We start from the raw sequence: 17,707 nt of genomic DNA, 5'->3' as shown, positions 1-17,707 counted from the left end.
GGGGAGAAGCCCACAGCACCTTCCCAGCCCCTGCGCCTGCTCACAGATCACATCAATGCCCTCAGGACTGCTGAGTGTGTTTCACAGGCAGCAGATGAGATGAGAGGTGATGTGTGAGTGAGTGGAACCCGAGCTGCAGCTGTTGCAGTACTTAGTGACCACTCTCAGTGAAGTTTTTCACTGAAACACTGATACCTGCTTTGTGATGGACTGGTGCCTTCCCATTGTTATTGTCCTTGTCAGTAAAGCTTTAAATTTATTCATGAAGCACGCTGGAGCTCAGGTGGCAATAGCTAAATCCATTTAGCAGTAGGAATAAGAGGAAAGCCATTTTAATGTTCTCTTGCAGTGCTGCAGTACTTAGCAAGCCCAAAGGATATTAATTACTCAGCATGCTCCGAGATGTAAAAGCATGAATTTATCAAGACAAATACATTCAGAACCAGGGTAAGTCAACAGTAATTAATGCCATGCAAAAAAGAGACGGAGAAAGGAAGGATTAGCTGGCCCTGTTGCAGGAGAACATGATGTAACCCTGAGTTATCCCTGGGCTATGGGACTGGAGTTGTGGTGAGGCATCTCTAACAAAAAAATCTGCCTGTGCCTGTCACGTATATCCCTGGGATGGGGGTTTCATCCTGGTTCACATTTCCAAGGCAGAATGATGCAGCCTGCCTCTGAAATGCTAAGTCGTGCTTGGCAGCCAGCAACAGCTTTTTTATGCAAAGCCTTTGATGTTGGAAGGCACTTGAGAAGAAGAAGGGCATAGGGCTTTTTTGTTTGCCACCGAATTTGTCTGCACTGTCCCAATGTTTTCATGGAGTTTAGCAATCATATAATCATGAGCACAGCCAGAGATGAGTGGCAGCTCAAGAGATGAATTGGTAGGTTCTCCTTGACAAATCTAAGCATAAAATGTGTCTTTATACCACATCCATTAGGGCAGACAAATGGAAAATCCAGAGATGGCTGTTCTGCATTTAACAGTCACAGCATTTGGAGAGGGCTGATGTCTTCCTCATCACCAGTGTTGGGTCAGGCTTGGAAAAAAAACAGCAAAAAAACAAAGCAATTTGAGCAAACAAGTCCAGCCATGCCTTATTTAGAGGTGGTTTACTCTGTGTGGAGTGAGTACAGCCAGTGCTGATTCTTTGTCTCCAGGTCATGGGGATGACACAGATGACTTCAACCTAGAGGATGCCCTGCTTGACCCCGTCACCAGGAGACGTAAGTCACATTTATGCTTTGCTTTAAAGAGGGGAAAACAAATAGATGTGAGTAGATGCAATTTGTTCTTTGGGATCTGATCTTTGGGAGGGTGGTAGAGGATAGAGCTGCCTCATCCTCACTGCCTGGGAGACACAGGGTCTGGGTTGCACAGGTGGAGCTGGGGACAGTCCTGGAGAAGCTGCCTGCTGCCCTTTGCTTGCTGGCTCCTGTGAGGAGCCACAGAGGCACAGCACACAGTGTTCTGAGGCAGCAGTGGCACTGAGCTTGCCCTTCAGGCTCCCTTGCCTGCCTCAGTAGTGCCTAGCAGCAGGCCTGGAGCCATCATGCAGTCCCTCCCCAGCTCGCTGTGCCTGGCCAGGCAGGGGCATTGCTGGCTCCTGCCCTGCTGCCTCTGCAGTGGGGTGCCCAGGAAAGCTCACGGTGCCCAGGGGCACTGCTCTGCCTCACTGGGGTTCCAGTGTAGCCCGCCAGTCCAAGCAAACTCAGTTCCTCAGGGGTGCCCCACCGCTGGCAAGCAGCATTCAGTATTTTGGTGTTTTACACCCCAAGGACAAAACCTAACTGCCAGCACATCAGCTGAGGGATGGGAGGAGGCTCCTCTCCCTCCTTGGGAAATGTCACCTGCCTTACCCCAGTGCCAAGGGCTGAGCCCAAGGCCACTGTGCACCCACACACATCTCTGGCTCCATTTGCTCCCCAGCCATGGGGATGCTGTGGCAGAGCTGCAAATGCCAGCACCCAGGACCCCTCACTGCCCAGCACTCCCCACACAGTTCATGGTGGCTGTCCCCAGACCCAGCACCTGTCAGGGCAGCAGTGGGAATTGCTCCATGAGTGATGCCAGGCTCTGGGATCGGGCAGAACACACCCACCTGTATGGAAGGGAAAGCTGTAACACTGTTTGCAACCTCTTGTGCTGTAGACTAACAGCAGAGGGACACTTGTGCTGTGTTACTTTGGAGTTTATGGGGAATAGAGGGTGCTCTCTGCAGCTCTCCTGCATGGGATAGGCCGTGGGATATCAGACTTGCTCACAGGGCTGATGCAGCTCATGTAGGATTTTGCAAAAGCCATTTAATGCAGCATGTGAGGAGAGCTGGTTTGAAATGACTGATGGCCACCTCAAGTGGAGGGAGGGTTGTGTTCTCTGGGCTGGAGTCCCTGCAATGAGGGAGGGAAGAGGCAGCACTGTCCCCATGGCTTCCCCACGTGCTGCATCCCACTCTGGATTCATGTCAGCCCCAGAAAAAAGCAAACTGAGGTTCTGGAGTTGGGTCACATCAAACCACACCAGCACATTGAAAATGAAGCCCAGCAACACCACTACAGTCTAATGGAAATTAATGGGAATGGAGCAGCCACAGCTCTTGCTCATAATTTATTCATATACTTGGTAATGCCAGCCACTATTAATAGGCAGTGGTTCCCATATTGCTCCCTCCCTCCCTCCCCCCTCAGTGGCTGGCTGTAGCTTGTTTTAGCCCAGGAGCAGCCAGGGGAGGCTGGGATCTGAGTATCAGGGTGTCACTGAAAGCCCTCCAGCTGACAGGGAACCTCCTGTGCACAGCACAGGATGGGAGATTATCTGTCATTGGACTGCCTGAGCAGCCAGGGACACCAAAGCACAGCACCTCCCTGCTGGTTTCCACACTGGTCTGTGCAGTGCCTGCCCTTCCCTGCCTGCTGCTCATCCCAGAGCCTTGGGGCAGATTGCTGCAGCTCCCTGCTCCCCACCAGCTGGGCTGGGATTCTGGCTCAGCTCAAGGCAGCACTGGGCTCCATTTCACCCATGGGCTGTCCTGATATCCCTGTGGCCACACACTGTGTGCAGGGTGTTTGTTCATGGCCCTGTGCCCTGAGTTTACAAATGCAGATGTCAGAAAGCTCTGCTGACATCTTTGCCATTCATTCTCAATCCAGAGGTGATGCCTGTGACTAACACTTTTCCTCCCCATCTCTTTTGCCACAGCCACTCCCAAGGGCCCCAGGAAGCCAGCAGGTGGGACAGGTGAGACCTCCTTGCATGCTCCCATCTCAGCTCAGTGTGGGGTGCACTTCCCCTGGGATTGAGCTGTGAGCCCCCACAGGCTGCCCCTGTGTGGCTGAGTGCTGCTACCTCAGCAGCTGCTTTGGGACCCCTTCACTTGCCCATGGGGAAGCTGGAGCTGGTGTGTGCACCTGCACTGTTCCTGTGTGGCCAGAGAAATGCAATATTGATATTTCTGTCCATGCTGAGGGTGAGTGGCAGTGGAGTGTTAACAACCAAGGCAGAATTTCGCACACTTTGCAGTATCCTATTGGAGAAGACACAAATCACTACTCAGCTACACAAGAGCTTTTGTTCCTGTCTGCATGGCACTTGTTAGCTTTCCTTCCAGGAGGAAGTCCAGAGAATATTTTCCTTCCTTTTTTTACTCCAAGATATCCCCAGACTGCATGGAAAGTACCATCTTGGTGACACTTACCCATCCAGAGGAGAATGGGTTTCTCACTGTTGGTGCACATCAAATGTGCTGTCTGGCCAGCTCCCAGCAGTGCCATGGTTGAGGAAGCTCCCTTCAATTCACTCCAGTTTTGTTGCCAGCAGCTCCTCTGGCTCAGCTTTGGCCAAAGAGTTCCTGTTAAATATAGCACAGTCTCAGGAGCTGAAGGGTTGCTCAGTCCCACTGGAGGAGCCTGCAATAAACTGCATCAGAGGAGTGCTAAGAAGTAAATCCACTCACCCCTGCATGAGGATCTTGGCACAAATTTAAGCAAATTCAACTGTCTGGCTCCTTGGCCACCATGGTCTTTGGTAGGGACAAGAAGAGCCAAGTGCCAGAGGCACATGCAGGGCTTCAGTGCTTGGATTGCAGCCCAAAAGAGAGGTTGTTCCATCCAGTGAACTCCCGCTGGGAAATGGACACGTGTGGAGGCTTAGGCTTTGTCTCAGCCAGTTGCTTCTTCCCCAGGAAGTGTTTTTGGATGAATGGTAGCACTGAGAGGCTCCTGCAGTCGATTCCTGTGCCCTGGCCCCTCTCTGTGCCTGCCCTGCTCAGCCCAAGGTCACTCACGGGCAGCTACACAGGGAGCAGTGTCCCAGCCACTGGCTCAGTTCCACGGCCCCTTCTCATCTGTCCAGCTCTCAGGAGATGCTGCAGGTACCAGCAGGACCCCTCCAGAAGTGAATTACTTTGGGATTGCTGGGGCTGGGCAGCAGCCACAGCTTGGATGGGGACACTGAAATGGTGGCCAGGCTTTTCTGAAGCCTTTGTGATAGGTCACGCTTGAGCAGCAAAGTGGCTGGATGCCCTTTCCAGCTCCAGCCTGGTGTGGAAGGCCCTGGCAATGGTGCAGCACCATTGCACAACACCCACAGAGCAGGGTGTGTGCCAGCAGCCTTGTGCTGTCCCCACAAACAGGAGTGTAACAATCCCTTCTCTCCTGCAGACTGGGATCTGGCTGATTTCTTTGACACGCCTGTGGAGACAACCACCAAGCCAGCCAAGCCCACTCCCAAGCCCTTCCCCAGGCCAGGGAAGCCAGGTAATGCAGAGCTCTTCCCTGCAGGCTCCAGCATCCATCCCCAGGCCCCCCGGGGGAGTGGTGCCCCTGGGTCAGCTGGAACTGTGTAAAGACCAGAGCTCTGAGCTGGCCCAAGCAGCCCCAGTCTCCCAGCAGGGTGGGGGTTTCCCCTCAGCACTCATCTGAACCCACCTTTCAGAGGGTAACAGCATTTTGAGCATTTTGGGTTTTTTCCTTCCTTCAGACAACGGCTTTTGGGACGTCATTCGCACCACCACAACCAAGCAGCCAAAAACTACAAGAGCCCCTCCTAAGCGTAACCCAGGTGAGCATCATCTCCACAGCCCCTGCTGCTTCACTCCAGCTCTGCTGCTGGCACAGGGGGAGGACTTGGGATGTGCCAGGATGGTGGCACTGCCCTTGTCCTGGTATTTACAACCTCTGGTCTGTTTGCTCACCTGAGATACCTCGAGGAAAAAACATCAAAAACCACGGTGAGGACAGGACATCTGAGCATTACCCTGCATTTCCCAGGGGATCTCAGTGGTTTCTGGACCATGTTTCATTCCCATGCTTGCTGGAAGGCTGTGGGCTGGTTGTGCTCCCTGTCATGGCACAGCCCTGTTGGGCTCCACTGGCAGACACCCACAGGCTCAGGGCACCCTGCCAGCTGAGCATTTTGCTGCCTGCCCAGGCTGGGTTTTGGTTTGAATCAGAATAAACTCAGGAGAGCACTGGTGGGAGGGCACAGTTGGCTCTGTACTGGGCTTTTAGCTGCTGTTTGTCAGAGACAGCATCTTCTGTCAGGCAGGCAGCTCAGGAGACCAGCTGAGCATTCACAGAGGAAAACAACTCCAAGGAATCAAGCCACAGCCATTCCAGCCAGCATGTGAGCATGGTACAGCCACCTCCCTCCCTTCACTGGCTGGGCCCTGGGGGCACCAGTTTGGCTCTGACTTGTCCTACTGGCCTCATTTATCTGATTGCCTGGCACTCCAGCCATGGGGACCCTGTTCCTGCAGGAAGGACAAGGTATTCCCCAGCACAGCAGGGTGGGGGCATGGAACAGGATGGGTTTGGAAGATCTGCCATGAGGCCCATAGCAGAATTGGGAAATGCTTGTGCCTGGAGCTTCATCTCTTTCAACAGTGTTTTTCCCTGATTAATTAATTAATTTCAGAGTTCCTCAGCCTATCACCACATTGCTAACCCTGGTCTTGTTTTCTAGAAAAGGATCCTATGGATTTTGACTTGGCTGATGCTCTTGATGATAAGAACGATAGGAAAGATCCTGGGAGGCCGGATGTAAGGCCAGGTGAAGGTAGGCTGACCTCTCCTTCCTGTCCTGCTGTTCCCTGGGGCCTGTAGGAGATCCTTCCCAGCCTGACACCACTCCCTCCAAGAGATGGGATAAAGAGAAACAGGTGCTACCTGGTCCAGTGTCCTGTCCTGCCTGCTCAGAGTAGGGACATTTCCACAGGCAGCTTGATCCTGGGGAGGGAAGGAGCCTCTTCTTCAATGGTCCTTGGCAGAGGGGGGCTCTTCCTAACAACTTGCTCTGTGTCTGTGTGCAGGTTTTTTCCCCCCAGGGTCTCTTCTGATCCATTAAGTTGCAGTGGTTGTGTTGAGTTCCCTCCATCCCCGAACCCAACAGCTCTTTAACCAAGGACTTGGGCTGCTGGGGTTCCCACTCACTGCCAAGGTGTAAATCTAGAGCAGGCTCAGGTCCTGGCCTAACACACCCTGTGGGCTGGGAGGGATCTTTTTCCATCTCTGAAGTACTCCAGTGAATGAATCATTTGTCTGTGTGGATTGTTCCCCTGAGCACTGGAGCTGGGAAGCAGACTTTGCACGGCTGCTTTATTGATGTTGGGATGGCTGTACACCCTGCTCACATGCCTAATTAACAGGCAGGGATTTTATTACATTGTATTAACTAGGTGACTTGTCTGCACTTTGGTATTCTGGGCTTGCTGAGTTTTCAGGCTCCTGCAGGAAAGGTGGAGGTGTTGAACTGCTGGAACGTGGCACTGGCCACAAACCAGCACACACATTCCCCCAGCATTGCTGCTCCCTGGACTGCCTGGGACCTCTCCAGGCTCTGGCATAGTCAGGGCTTTCATTCTTTTCACACTCATTACTGAGCCCATAAATCTGGTTTTTGTGGTAAGCTGATGAATAAGGCAGTCTCTTCCAGTTAAGGCAAAGGAAATCCCTCCCAATACACAGCATCAGAGGAGGAGCCTTTTGCTGTCTCTGCTCCCATCACTCACCTTGCTGCACCCCAGGGCTCCCTCTGGGACTGCAGCTGAGACCTTCAACAGCACCACTCATTCAGCTGCAGATTCACAGACCCTGCTTCTCTGTACTTACCCTGCATTAATTAGACTTGCCCATTACAAGATAACTTTTTCATGTGTACCAAAACCTGCTGGTGCTCAGATTTCCCCTGGACTGTTCTGTCCCTCTGGGAAGGATAAGGGTCAGCTCCTGCCTGCAGGACCCCAGGCCCAGCTGGTGCAGCCAGGGGCTCACTGATCCACAGCAGCATGGCCACGGCACACACAAACCACTGGGTCCTGCCTCCGCCACTCTGACCACCAAAACATTTAATGAACTCTTAAATCACCAGTCATCTGTGATTATCAGTCATCCTCACATCCTAAAAATCACTCATTTCAGTAAAAAAAAAATAAAATAATACAGTAGCATTTAAACTAGTCAGTTATTACCTCCTCTAGGACCTCAAAGTAATTCAGGGTTAACATCTGGTAACTGTGAGAGAAGCAGTACTACTTTTTGACCAGTCCCAGTTGCCAAGGGGGGATGGAGCAGCCTGTGATCCCAACCTCTGGCACAGCTGTGGCTCCCTCAGGTGCCAGCCACTGTTTGTTCCTTTTCCCTTTACAGGATTTTCAGATGATGACCTGGCCAGCATCGTGGACGGTGGCTACAGCCCAGACAAGAAGAAGGGTAAGTGCTGACCTAGGTATGGTTGTTTTCTTTAGCAGTCCTGGCTCAGGGTTACCCCAGCTCCTGGAAAGGGCCCTGTGCAGAGCTGTGCTCCCCTCCGTGGTGGGGGAAAAGGGGTCTCAGCCATGGAGCCAAGAGAGAAGTTCCTGGCTTCTGTGGTCATTCCTGGTGCCAGCCATTGGAGATGCTTGGTTCTGATTCCATGGAGGCTCTGCAGCTCCAGCTGCCACCAGGGCAGACAGGACTTGTGTCTCCCCATCACCTGGAGGGCACCCTGGTGCCATGCATGGCTACATGCCCTTATTTGCTTTTCACCACATGACCACCAATGTCTGGAACAAGGGGGAAATCCAACAACAACCGGGATAAGCCCTTCACAAGGATCCACAGCATTAAATATTAAAAGCAGTCACATAAAGAGCTGAACACCATGAGCCTAATCAACATTTAATAAATCCCCGTGCCAAGGACAAGACGCATCAGAGGCATTAATACAATGCTGACCTGCTTCCATAAATTCAGATGTGAGTGACTCGGCAAGGACTGCAGTTTCCAGTGGGAGCAGCTTCTCCTCCCAGCCCAGTTTCTCCAGGGAAGGTGATATCAAAATAGACTTCAATCCAATTGAGGGTTCCCTGATGTGATGGAGCTCAGCCAGTCACCTCCCTGTGATGGCACCCACGTGCTGTGTGACACTCTGACAGCCCTGCAGGTGTTCCCTTGACACTGAGCAGTGAGGGTGAGGGCAATTACCAGACACAGGCAGAGGTGTCCCACAAAACTCCCCCCATGCACACACAGAGGGACAGGAGCAGCTTCAAAGCCCTCAGAAGCAAACATGAGCAGCCCAGTGGAGTGTGGAGCAGCAGAAATGCTGCAGCCCATGGAGGCATCTGCCCACGCCCAGGCCAGAGCTGCCCTGTCCTGTGTGTCCCCTCCCTCTGAGCCCGGCAGTGTGGGGAGCACAGGGCAGGGAGGTGCAGGGCACTGACGGATTGTGTCTCTGCAGGTACCAGTGACAACACCGACAACAACGACTACAGTGGAGGTGGGTGTGTCCCAGGGGATGGGGAGGTGGGAGGGAGCTGTGGGTGAGTGCCCATCCCTGAGCTCTCTGTGTGCCCCGCAGTGGCAGAGACGGGGACAATCGCCGGCATCGCCAGCGGCCTGGCCATGGCGCTCATCGGGGCCGTCTCCAGCTACATCTCCTACCAGCAGAAGAAGTTCTGCTTCAGCATCCAGCGTGAGTCCCTCCCCCAGCACCCAGGGCACACAGCTGTCCCACCCTGAACCCGCTGCCATCTCCCCCCAATGCCCCCCAGCTGGCAGAACAAAGCCCCGCACAGGTCACTGAGCCCCTCCGTGTCAGGCTTTGCACAGACAGGAACCCACAGCCCCAGGACCCAGTGCTACCCCTGGGGCTCACACAGCCCCTCACACCCCACACAGACACAGCCCCAGGACCCACTGCTACCCCTGGGGCTCACACTGCCCCTCACACCCCACACAGACACAGCCCCAGGACCCAGTGCCCTCACACCCCACACAAACACAGCCCAAGGCCAAACCATCAATACCAAACACAGAAAATATGAAAAAAAAACCCCTCCCACCCCAAAATAACCAAACCAAACCCCCCAAATCTCAGCAAGCAGTAAAAACTCACTGGGATGCAGGGAAGGGAACAGGGGCAGTGTCTGCATCTGGGGCTTCAGCCCACTGCACCCTCAGCAGGTGTGTGACAATCATTGCAGTAAACTCCAAATTAAGTAGCAAAACTTACCATAAAACACCTTTTGCATGAGCTGCCCCTTAGAGCTGCTTGGTGCAAGCGTTGCAGGAGAGTCCTCACAGCCTCAGCCCACAACACTCACCTGACCACGGTGGCTCCTGCAGCTCTTTATGAGAGGGAAGTTACAAGCAGCTGAGTTACAAGCTCCTTTTTTTAAATTAATCAATTGAAATCTCCTGTGAGTCCCATTTGCTCTAGGGAAAGGGTGTTTGGGGTTGGAAATTTCTGTTGGGATCATGCTATTTTCCCAGTTGTGCCTGAAACAAACAGTATTTTGGTAAATTAGATCAGCAGGAAAAGTCAAATGAATGTGATAGAATGAAACATTCTTGTACATTCCCCCCACTTAAATGATATTTTGGCAAGAATAAATAATAAAAGAAATGGAGTAAAGGCTTTGATGAGGAGGAAGCTGAGAGACACAAAGCCCCAGAAAGGCAGCAGGAAATTAAAGTTAATTATAAAGGAGGATTAATTTAAGCCATCAGACATGGCATGCTGGGCTAATGTCAGGCCTTAGATGCATTGCAGTGCATGACAGAAATCTAAGAGTTGTCAGCCACTGCTTTTTATTGAAAAACATAAATTGCATTTGCTGTTATTCCAGCAAAACACATCTGACCACTCACTTGATGCACAGAGGAACAGGCTCACTTCTTTCTCTGTCCTTCAGCTTTGAGTCTCTTCTAAAGAGCATTTGCTGATGATTCCTCTAAAGGAGATGCACAGCACTGCCTAGAACTCTCCATCCCACTTTGTTTTCTTACACCTCACCTCGTACTCACCAGCCGTGCCCTGGCTGTGGCTCAGCCTCTTGCTGGGCCTGGGCAGGGTGGCAGCTGCCCCTCTCCCGCCTCCACAGCTTGGCCAGCTGCTGCCTGCAGTGTCCCTGCTGGCATGAGGGCTTTATGGGGGTTTTCTAGCCAGTTACAGAACCCTTTTCTCCTGAGTCTTGGAGGCAGCAGCTGCCCCATTGCTGCCCAAGGCTCCCACCACACTCCTTTGGCTTGGTCCTGGCACCATTCCCTGCCTCCTTCCTTCACTGGGAGATACCAGTGAGCCCTGTCCAGAGCTGGTGGTGAGGCACAGCCAGTTCCTGCCACACCCTGAGCTATATTTATATGTGCAAACAAGTTCTAGATGCCTATAAAGTGTGTGCTGCATGGCCTGATTGCCTCAGGCATCATTTGCAGACCAGCACCTGAATCCCCTTCCCTGGTCCTTCTCCAATGGATGCAACAGCTAGCACAGCACTCCCACCTCTGCCTTTCCCCACAGTTGTCCCTCACAGGAGCTGCTGAGGATGCCTGAGGTTCATAGCACAACCCAGCCTGTCTTAATTCACCTCCAGCTCTGAGCTGGACCATCCCTTTCTCCTGCCCACCCTCCTGCAGCCACCCCTGCCCACCAGAGCCCAGCCTTGCTCCGTGGCCTCGGCTCCACTTGTTGATAACGTTGGGAACTTTGCATTTAAATAAGGGACTTATTCGGGATTTGACACCCCACTGGGATCCTGCTTCATCACCACGGCCCTGCTCTGAACTGCTGCTTGGAGCTCTGCATAACTTAGCTCTTAATGAGGCTGTGGCACATCTCTGTGCTGAGGCACACAGCAGTCCTGTCCGGGAAGCCTTCCTCCCTTCCCCTCCCGCACTCCTCAGAGCTCAGCTCCTTACACAGGAATTAGCTGGGCTGTCTCTCATGATAAAGATGAAGCAGGAGCCTCAGACAAAAGAGCTGCTGCTGGAGCTGTGCCTGCCAGGAGCTCCACGGGCACTTTGAAACCCAGCAAGTCTCAGCACTGGCTGTAAGTTATGGAGGCTTCTGTGCTGCTGTCACTGCAGAGGAGGTTTCAAAAAGGCATCTCAGCTGTTACAGCTCTGCGCCCATTACCAGAGTTTTTAAGGCATCAAAGCAAATAATTTCACTTTCTACCCTTCCCCTCTCTCTGTGTTTATTGTGCTTCTCAGAGGGACTGAACGCCGAGTATGTGAAAGGAGAAAACATGGAAGCTGTCGTGAGCGAAGAACCCCAGGGTGAGAGCCTTGCATCCCTTACCCCTGCCTGCCTCCCTCCACTAAAACAGCTTCACCCAGGGACTTCCCCAAAGTCCCCGCTGCTGCACGGAGCTGCTGTGTCCCTTTGATGCTGGCACTGCTTAGGTGATGCTGCAGCTTTGTGAAACACCCACCACCGAGCTTTTACCCCTTCAGTGCACACAAAGGAAAGCCTGCTAAGAGCCCAAGGAGCTGGTGCTGCAAACGATGGCAGTTAAAATGTTAACACGGAGCTTTCATGTAGCCAGCCACTGAGAGTCTGGCACAAGAGAAGCATGATCCTTCTTTCAGTGACAGACAATCAAAGCTGCTGCAAAGGCTTTTCCAGTGTCACACACAATCAGCCAGTGCTGGGGTTGCTTGTGCCCTGGTTCCATCGTGTGCTATTGTACTCATGGGTTTTTTTTCTTTCTCCCCAGTTAAATATTCAGTCCTGGAAACGCAGTCAGCAGAGCCACCAAAACAAGACAGTGCGAAGATATAAAGCGTGACCCAGGGCTAGAAAAGAATCAGTCAGCAGCAACAGAGATCTTAACGTGCTTGTAATTTAGCTTTTAATTTAATTTGACTCCAAAGCTATTTAATGTGTATTTAAGCTTGAACTGGCTTTTTATTGCTCTAGGCTTTAGGGTTAGACTGGTAGCATGTGTTTATTTTTTGTGAAGAGGTTTATGTTTACATCGAAGCAGTAGTGTAGGATGGGTGTGCAGGTGGATGGAAATCCACAGAAGGTGCTTCAGCTGTAGTTCAGTTTTCAAGAGCTTACAGGTGTGAGGACAGTGAAGTACCTGTAAATAGCAATCCAAAGCCAAACCCTGCAAAGCACCTCAGCCACCTTCTGCCTTCAGCTCTGGGCAGTGTCACTTCAGTGGTGGGGACAAAGCTGCACATTTCCCAAGGGTGGATCACAGTCCTTCGTGTAGCTACACCTAAAAATGAAGTGCCTGTGGTGGGTCCTTGTGTGGGGCTTGGGCTGAGCCAGGTGACTCCCTGCTCCCAAGCCAGGAGTTGAGGATGCTTCACCACCACCACCCAGTGCTCGGCTTGCAACCAAAGGACCTGATTTTCACAACAAGCCACAAATACAGTTGATAATGTGTGTGCAGTGTTCACTTCTGGCAAATGCCATTTGAATGCTCCACTGTGCTGCAGATCAGAATGGAACTGAAGTGATACAGTTTGTCTTAAGCTGCACCAGGGGAAGTTTAGGTTAGACATCAGGAAAAAATTCTTCACTGAAAGAGTGATTGGGCACTGGAATTGTCTGTCCAGGGAGGTGGTGGAGTCACTGTCCCTGGACTTGTTTAAAAAAGACTGGATGTTGTTGCCATCTTATTGCAGAGGTTCCATACTGTTGTATCCTTTCACAAAAGTTCCACACCTTCTTGGTGTTTCTCGTGGGCAGCTCCTCAGAGCACTGACTCTTTCTTCTTCACAAAGCAGCCACTGACTCCAGTTCCCCTCTCCCCCAGCCACCCCACTCTTTATAGCATCTTCTTCTCATTGGTTGCAGCTGTGGCCTGGTAAAGTCAGGCCTGCTCCTAATCTTTGACCATTGGCCCAGCTGCAACTCCTTAGGGGTAAGATTACTTTCTACACTATCTTTATTTTCTTATATTCTATCCCCCCACAGGATGTGGCACTCAGTTGATGAGGAGGTGCTAGGTTAGGTCATAGGTTGGACTTGATGATCTCAAAGGTCTTCTCCAACCCAGTCCATTCTGTGATTTTGTCTCTGTGGCTTGAGATACCTGCATTGTCACCACAATTAAAGCTGTGTGCATATGGATGCTTTCAAGGACAGGTTCAGATCTCAATCACACCAGAACAAGTGACTGATTTAACCCATAATAAAATAAACAAAGCAGGTATCTTAAGGTATGTTAAGACATAGTAATGCTCAGTACAACAAAACTCAAGCTTAACAAGATGCAGTCCCCTCCTTTTATCAGTAACTATCAGGAGTTGCTCCCAGGCACCCAGAGGCAGAAAAAGGATTTAAGCTTCACTCTTTGTGTCACTGGCTAACCTTTAAAATAGGCAGTACCTCCTGCGAGGACAAATCCTCCATCACTGTCCTGCATGGGGTTCCTGCAGCTGCCTGCAAGCCCTGGGCTGCACTGGGACAGTGCACACACAGCCCCTGCCACGCTGCTGAACTGCTGCCTAGAACTGACCTTCACTACCTTGCAAGAATTTCTGTTTAGATTTCTAATGCCTGCCCAGCAACCTTTCTGACTGCTGCTAAAATATGGATAACTGCCACTTTCTGGTACATCTTTCCAAATCAATGGTTGCTTAAAAAGCATGCCTTCAAGTGAAGGAAATTTCACTTCACATGGTGTAACAGGCACTCACTACTTATATACAAACCTGAAATGTGAGCATTTTGTACAGGTTTGCAAATTCTGTGTATTATGAATGTGTATTAAGAAAACCAAGCCTTTCAGTAAGATCTACAAATTCTCAGCTTTCAGGTAGACATGACTTCCAGAAGGGCTTGCCAGGAGGTGAATGAGCCCAGGAGCATTGCTGTCTAACAGCTCCATTTGGAACGAAATTGCCTAGTAACTTGGTTAAGTATTTTACAATAGCTGCACAATTCTTTATGCTCTTTTGAACACTTGCATTTTTAAAGCCTTATACTAGCTCTGGCAGAACAGCTACAGTGGTTTATAAGGTGCCTCACAACTATTCAGAATGCTTAGGCTACAATGATACTACTCTGAACTACTGCTGCTTTGTTTTATGAATGTCTGGAATAGGAAAGAAATGTTAATTATTGGCTCAGATAATGGAAGCATAGGAAAGAGATGGGATGCACTGTTTGCTTACTCCCACAGAAAGTTTTCATGGAGGAAATGTGCTCTGCAGAATTTGCAGCAGGAGCTCAGGTGCCATCGAAGCCACACAGCTGAGTTTGTGTATTTCCAGTCCCAAGTACCAGCACTTGTTTTCTGTTCTTAGCCAAACACACCTGAAATCTGTAGCATGAAATGTGTTTTCTGAAAGTTACTGTAGATGAAGTGTTACAACAGGGCATTGATGATCACTAGAAGCTGTTTGCCCAGCTTAGATCTAGTGCCCGTAATTGCTCCTCTCCCTTTGCCAGTGACTGTGCCAACAGTCAGTGTGGTTTAAAGAGTACAGCACCTCCCCTCCCTTGGGGAACTCTTCCAGTAGGGCACAGAGGGACAACTCTAATTCAGAATACTACAGGTCACAAATTTAACAAGGAAAGGCAGCAAGCTGTTTCACTGGAACACCCACCCCAGCTTTTGGGACTCAGACACTGCTGCTTTGCCCAAGGCTCTTCTGTAATGCTGGTGACTACTTAAAACTTAGTGTATGTGTAGGTATGTGGAAACCCATAAATGCACACCTCCAAAGTGAATAGTGACAGAATTCAAGATTTCCTTCTCTAGCAATTCAAATAGGAAAGTACTTGCAAATTCTGCAGTAGAGAAATTAGGCTTGGCCTTCTCTTCAAAACTGAACAAAAGTCAGTGTCTTAGTGGTAAACGTCAGCAAAGGCTCAAATGATTTTTATTGCTGTTTGTCCCCTCTTCCATCTGAACTGCCACCAGTCTCTGAAAAACAGGGAGTTTATATCATCTATATTTTAGGCATTATAACAACTGAGAGGTTTCCTGTATATTTTCCTGGTAGTGATCCAAGTTCTGGAACAGCTGACCCAGCACTGACCTCTACTTTCATTTAATTACTATTTATTCACTTTAAATTGGGATATGGATTTTTAAAAAATCCTGCATTTAAGCTCTGTATACATGGCATGAACTTTCTTGTCCTTTATTAAAAAAGGCAATAAACCACTAGAAAATTGGTTTGCTTTTTTTTTCATGAGTCCAAAACCTCTATATAGACGTCCTGAGAGTTTTTGTACTATGTATGTTGTGAGCTTTTTTTCTTACGACACCTCACTTCTAAAGCTATTTGAAATGGCAATAAAATGATTCAGAAAAGATTTGTCAAAGGTTTGACAGAGAAGAGAGAGAACTGAAAGAATTCAGCTGGCTCTTTTCGTGTTTTTTCTTTCAATTACTTGCATTTTTCTTTGGCAGTACTTCACTTCAGATTCCTCAGCTGAGAATACTCTGACACAAATTTCAGATCTTTCTGGCACTATAAACTCAGTCATTTTCAAGCAACCCCACTAACAAGTGCTCCACTGTCATCCTTAACTGCTCATTTGTTGTGATAAAACTGGATTAGTCCATAATACTGCTTCAGATTCTGAAAAACAAGGATGAGTCGGCAGGCTGAGCTTTAAAAACTGCTTCTCTAACAGATGAGGTTGAGGAACAAATGAAGTTCAGAAACAAGAGAGTTGTGAAATTAGAGAACTCCTGAGTGAAGTTCTAACTTAGAAGCAAGAGAGATTCCTTGCTGCTGAAGAAGTGACCTGTACCAAAGGAAGGTTGAATGTTACTGTAACAAAATACATTTTGTTAATGTGTGTGTAAGGGTCATGGGGGTAAAAACCAGAATTCAACTACCTTGAATAAACAAAATTGACTAGAAAGACATTTTAGACTTGATTTTTTTGTGGTGGCTTTTTTTTTTTTTTTTTTTTTTTTTTTTTTTTTACATTGAAAGTAAGCTGCAAGTGTTTGGCTATATCCTTTTGGTACATCACCTCTTCTCTAACTGCACTGAAGACTTCATTTAAAAATCCAATCCAAACTAGACTGTGAGAAAAAAAATACCACTATGAAAACTTTAATGGTAAAAATGGAGTATTTGCACACATACACAAACACTCTCTCTCCTCAGGTCATCAGCTAAACTCAAGGCAGTGCCTGAGGTTTCCTGCAGTTTTCTTTACATTTTCACACCCAGTGGGATAAATCTCCCGTGCAGTGCAAACTAAGCTTTGTATCATGATGTGATTTTTAACCACAATCAAAAAAAATGGTTTATATTTCAAACTAACTACTTCTGACTCATGTTTCTTAACTCTTTCCTCCAAGCTGCCCAAGATCTGGCAGTTGAAAGCTATCAATACTCTCTTAGTTCAGCAGATATGGTCTCAGGAAATGGACATTCCTTTCTGCTTTTTACCATAAACGTTTCACCTGGGGAATAGTCTGAACTGCCCATTTTACTGTGTCCTCTGTTGTGAGGCTTAGTGCACATGAATGAGAGCTCTTGATTCCTTGTTTTCAGCTTTTAGAGAACCAGATGTTCTTGGTGTTACTACATACAGCCCATGAATTAGTACAGCTTCTCTTGGAAAATGAAAGCAATGAAACACTTCTTGTTTAAAGCTCTAACTCCTGGAGGAGGGAACAGAACCAGGCAGTTAGGAGTGTTTACTGCCTTTAAAAGCCTTCTTCCATTTCAAGGAAACAGCAAAAAAATTACTTATCTATACAGGGGAAAGAAGTGTAAATTCAGCTCTGAAACCGAACTTAAAAGGCATGGTCTGTGATGCTGATGATTCACTTAACCTACTTTACAAGCAAAAAATGTGTCAGCTGGTTACCAAGGCTTCATCCCCTTCTGGGACACTGGATTCAGGTTGTACCCCCTCTCATATGCCACTGAGAATAGGGAAATCCTGCAAGCCAAATGCAGCTGCTTGCTGTCTTTGCACATTCCCTTTATACTGAGCAGTCAAAACCAAAAACCAAAGCAGACCAAGTGTTTGAACCAGAAGTTAACAGCTCTGTCCAAGGTGCAGGCAGGGAACAGGATTCTGCTTGTCCCTTAGCTAGTTCAATACTGCCTTATTGAAAAAGAAAAAAAAATACCACCAGAATTAGTTGTTTAATCAATAGGAAAAAATCTGATTATCAGGAAGCAGAATGAGTACAACAACAATCATCTCTTCAGTGCAAAGCTATGCTCTAAATAACCCATGTGAGCTACAGGATACCTCTGAGCATTTCTCTGCTAAGTGTGTACAAATACATCCATTGTGCTGCCACATGGGACAGCAGGACCCTCCCCCAGAGCTCTCCCTGCACATCAGGGACTCACTGAGCTCTGCTGAAACTGGTGGATCCACAGCCAGTCAGCTGAAATAACTGATACTCCTCTATGCAAAACCAAATTCTCAGAGTTTAGCTTTAAAAATCTCAGAATGCCCAAGCTAATCCAGTCATTGCTTTTGCAATAATTATAGAGA

At 49.1% G+C, this 17,707-nt stretch overlaps 1 protein-coding gene across 1 annotated transcript in view; it reads left to right on the top strand.

Annotated features, from left to right (window-relative positions):
- CD99L2 (CD99 molecule like 2) overlaps positions 1-16,103 on the top strand; it is a 30,887-nt gene extending 14,784 nt beyond the window's left edge. Inside the window, exons 2-11 of the mRNA XM_036402313.2 lie at positions 1,162-1,227; positions 3,200-3,238; positions 4,660-4,755; positions 4,979-5,059; positions 5,963-6,055; positions 7,645-7,707; positions 8,717-8,755; positions 8,837-8,950; positions 11,470-11,535; positions 11,976-16,103. Coding sequence (XP_036258206.1) covers positions 1,162-1,227; positions 3,200-3,238; positions 4,660-4,755; positions 4,979-5,059; positions 5,963-6,055; positions 7,645-7,707; positions 8,717-8,755; positions 8,837-8,950; positions 11,470-11,535; positions 11,976-12,040 — 722 coding nt within the window. The 3' untranslated portion in view covers positions 12,041-16,103. The remainder of the gene's footprint in view (positions 1-1,161; positions 1,228-3,199; positions 3,239-4,659; positions 4,756-4,978; positions 5,060-5,962; positions 6,056-7,644; positions 7,708-8,716; positions 8,756-8,836; positions 8,951-11,469; positions 11,536-11,975) is intronic.
- Positions 16,104-17,707: the final 1,604 nt, after the last annotated feature.

Source organism: Molothrus ater, chromosome 14 (assembly GCF_012460135.2).
Source record: "Molothrus ater isolate BHLD 08-10-18 breed brown headed cowbird chromosome 14, BPBGC_Mater_1.1, whole genome shotgun sequence".
NCBI lineage: Eukaryota > Metazoa > Chordata > Aves > Passeriformes > Icteridae > Molothrus > Molothrus ater.
This window is presented reverse-complemented; position numbering and strand designations above follow the sequence as displayed.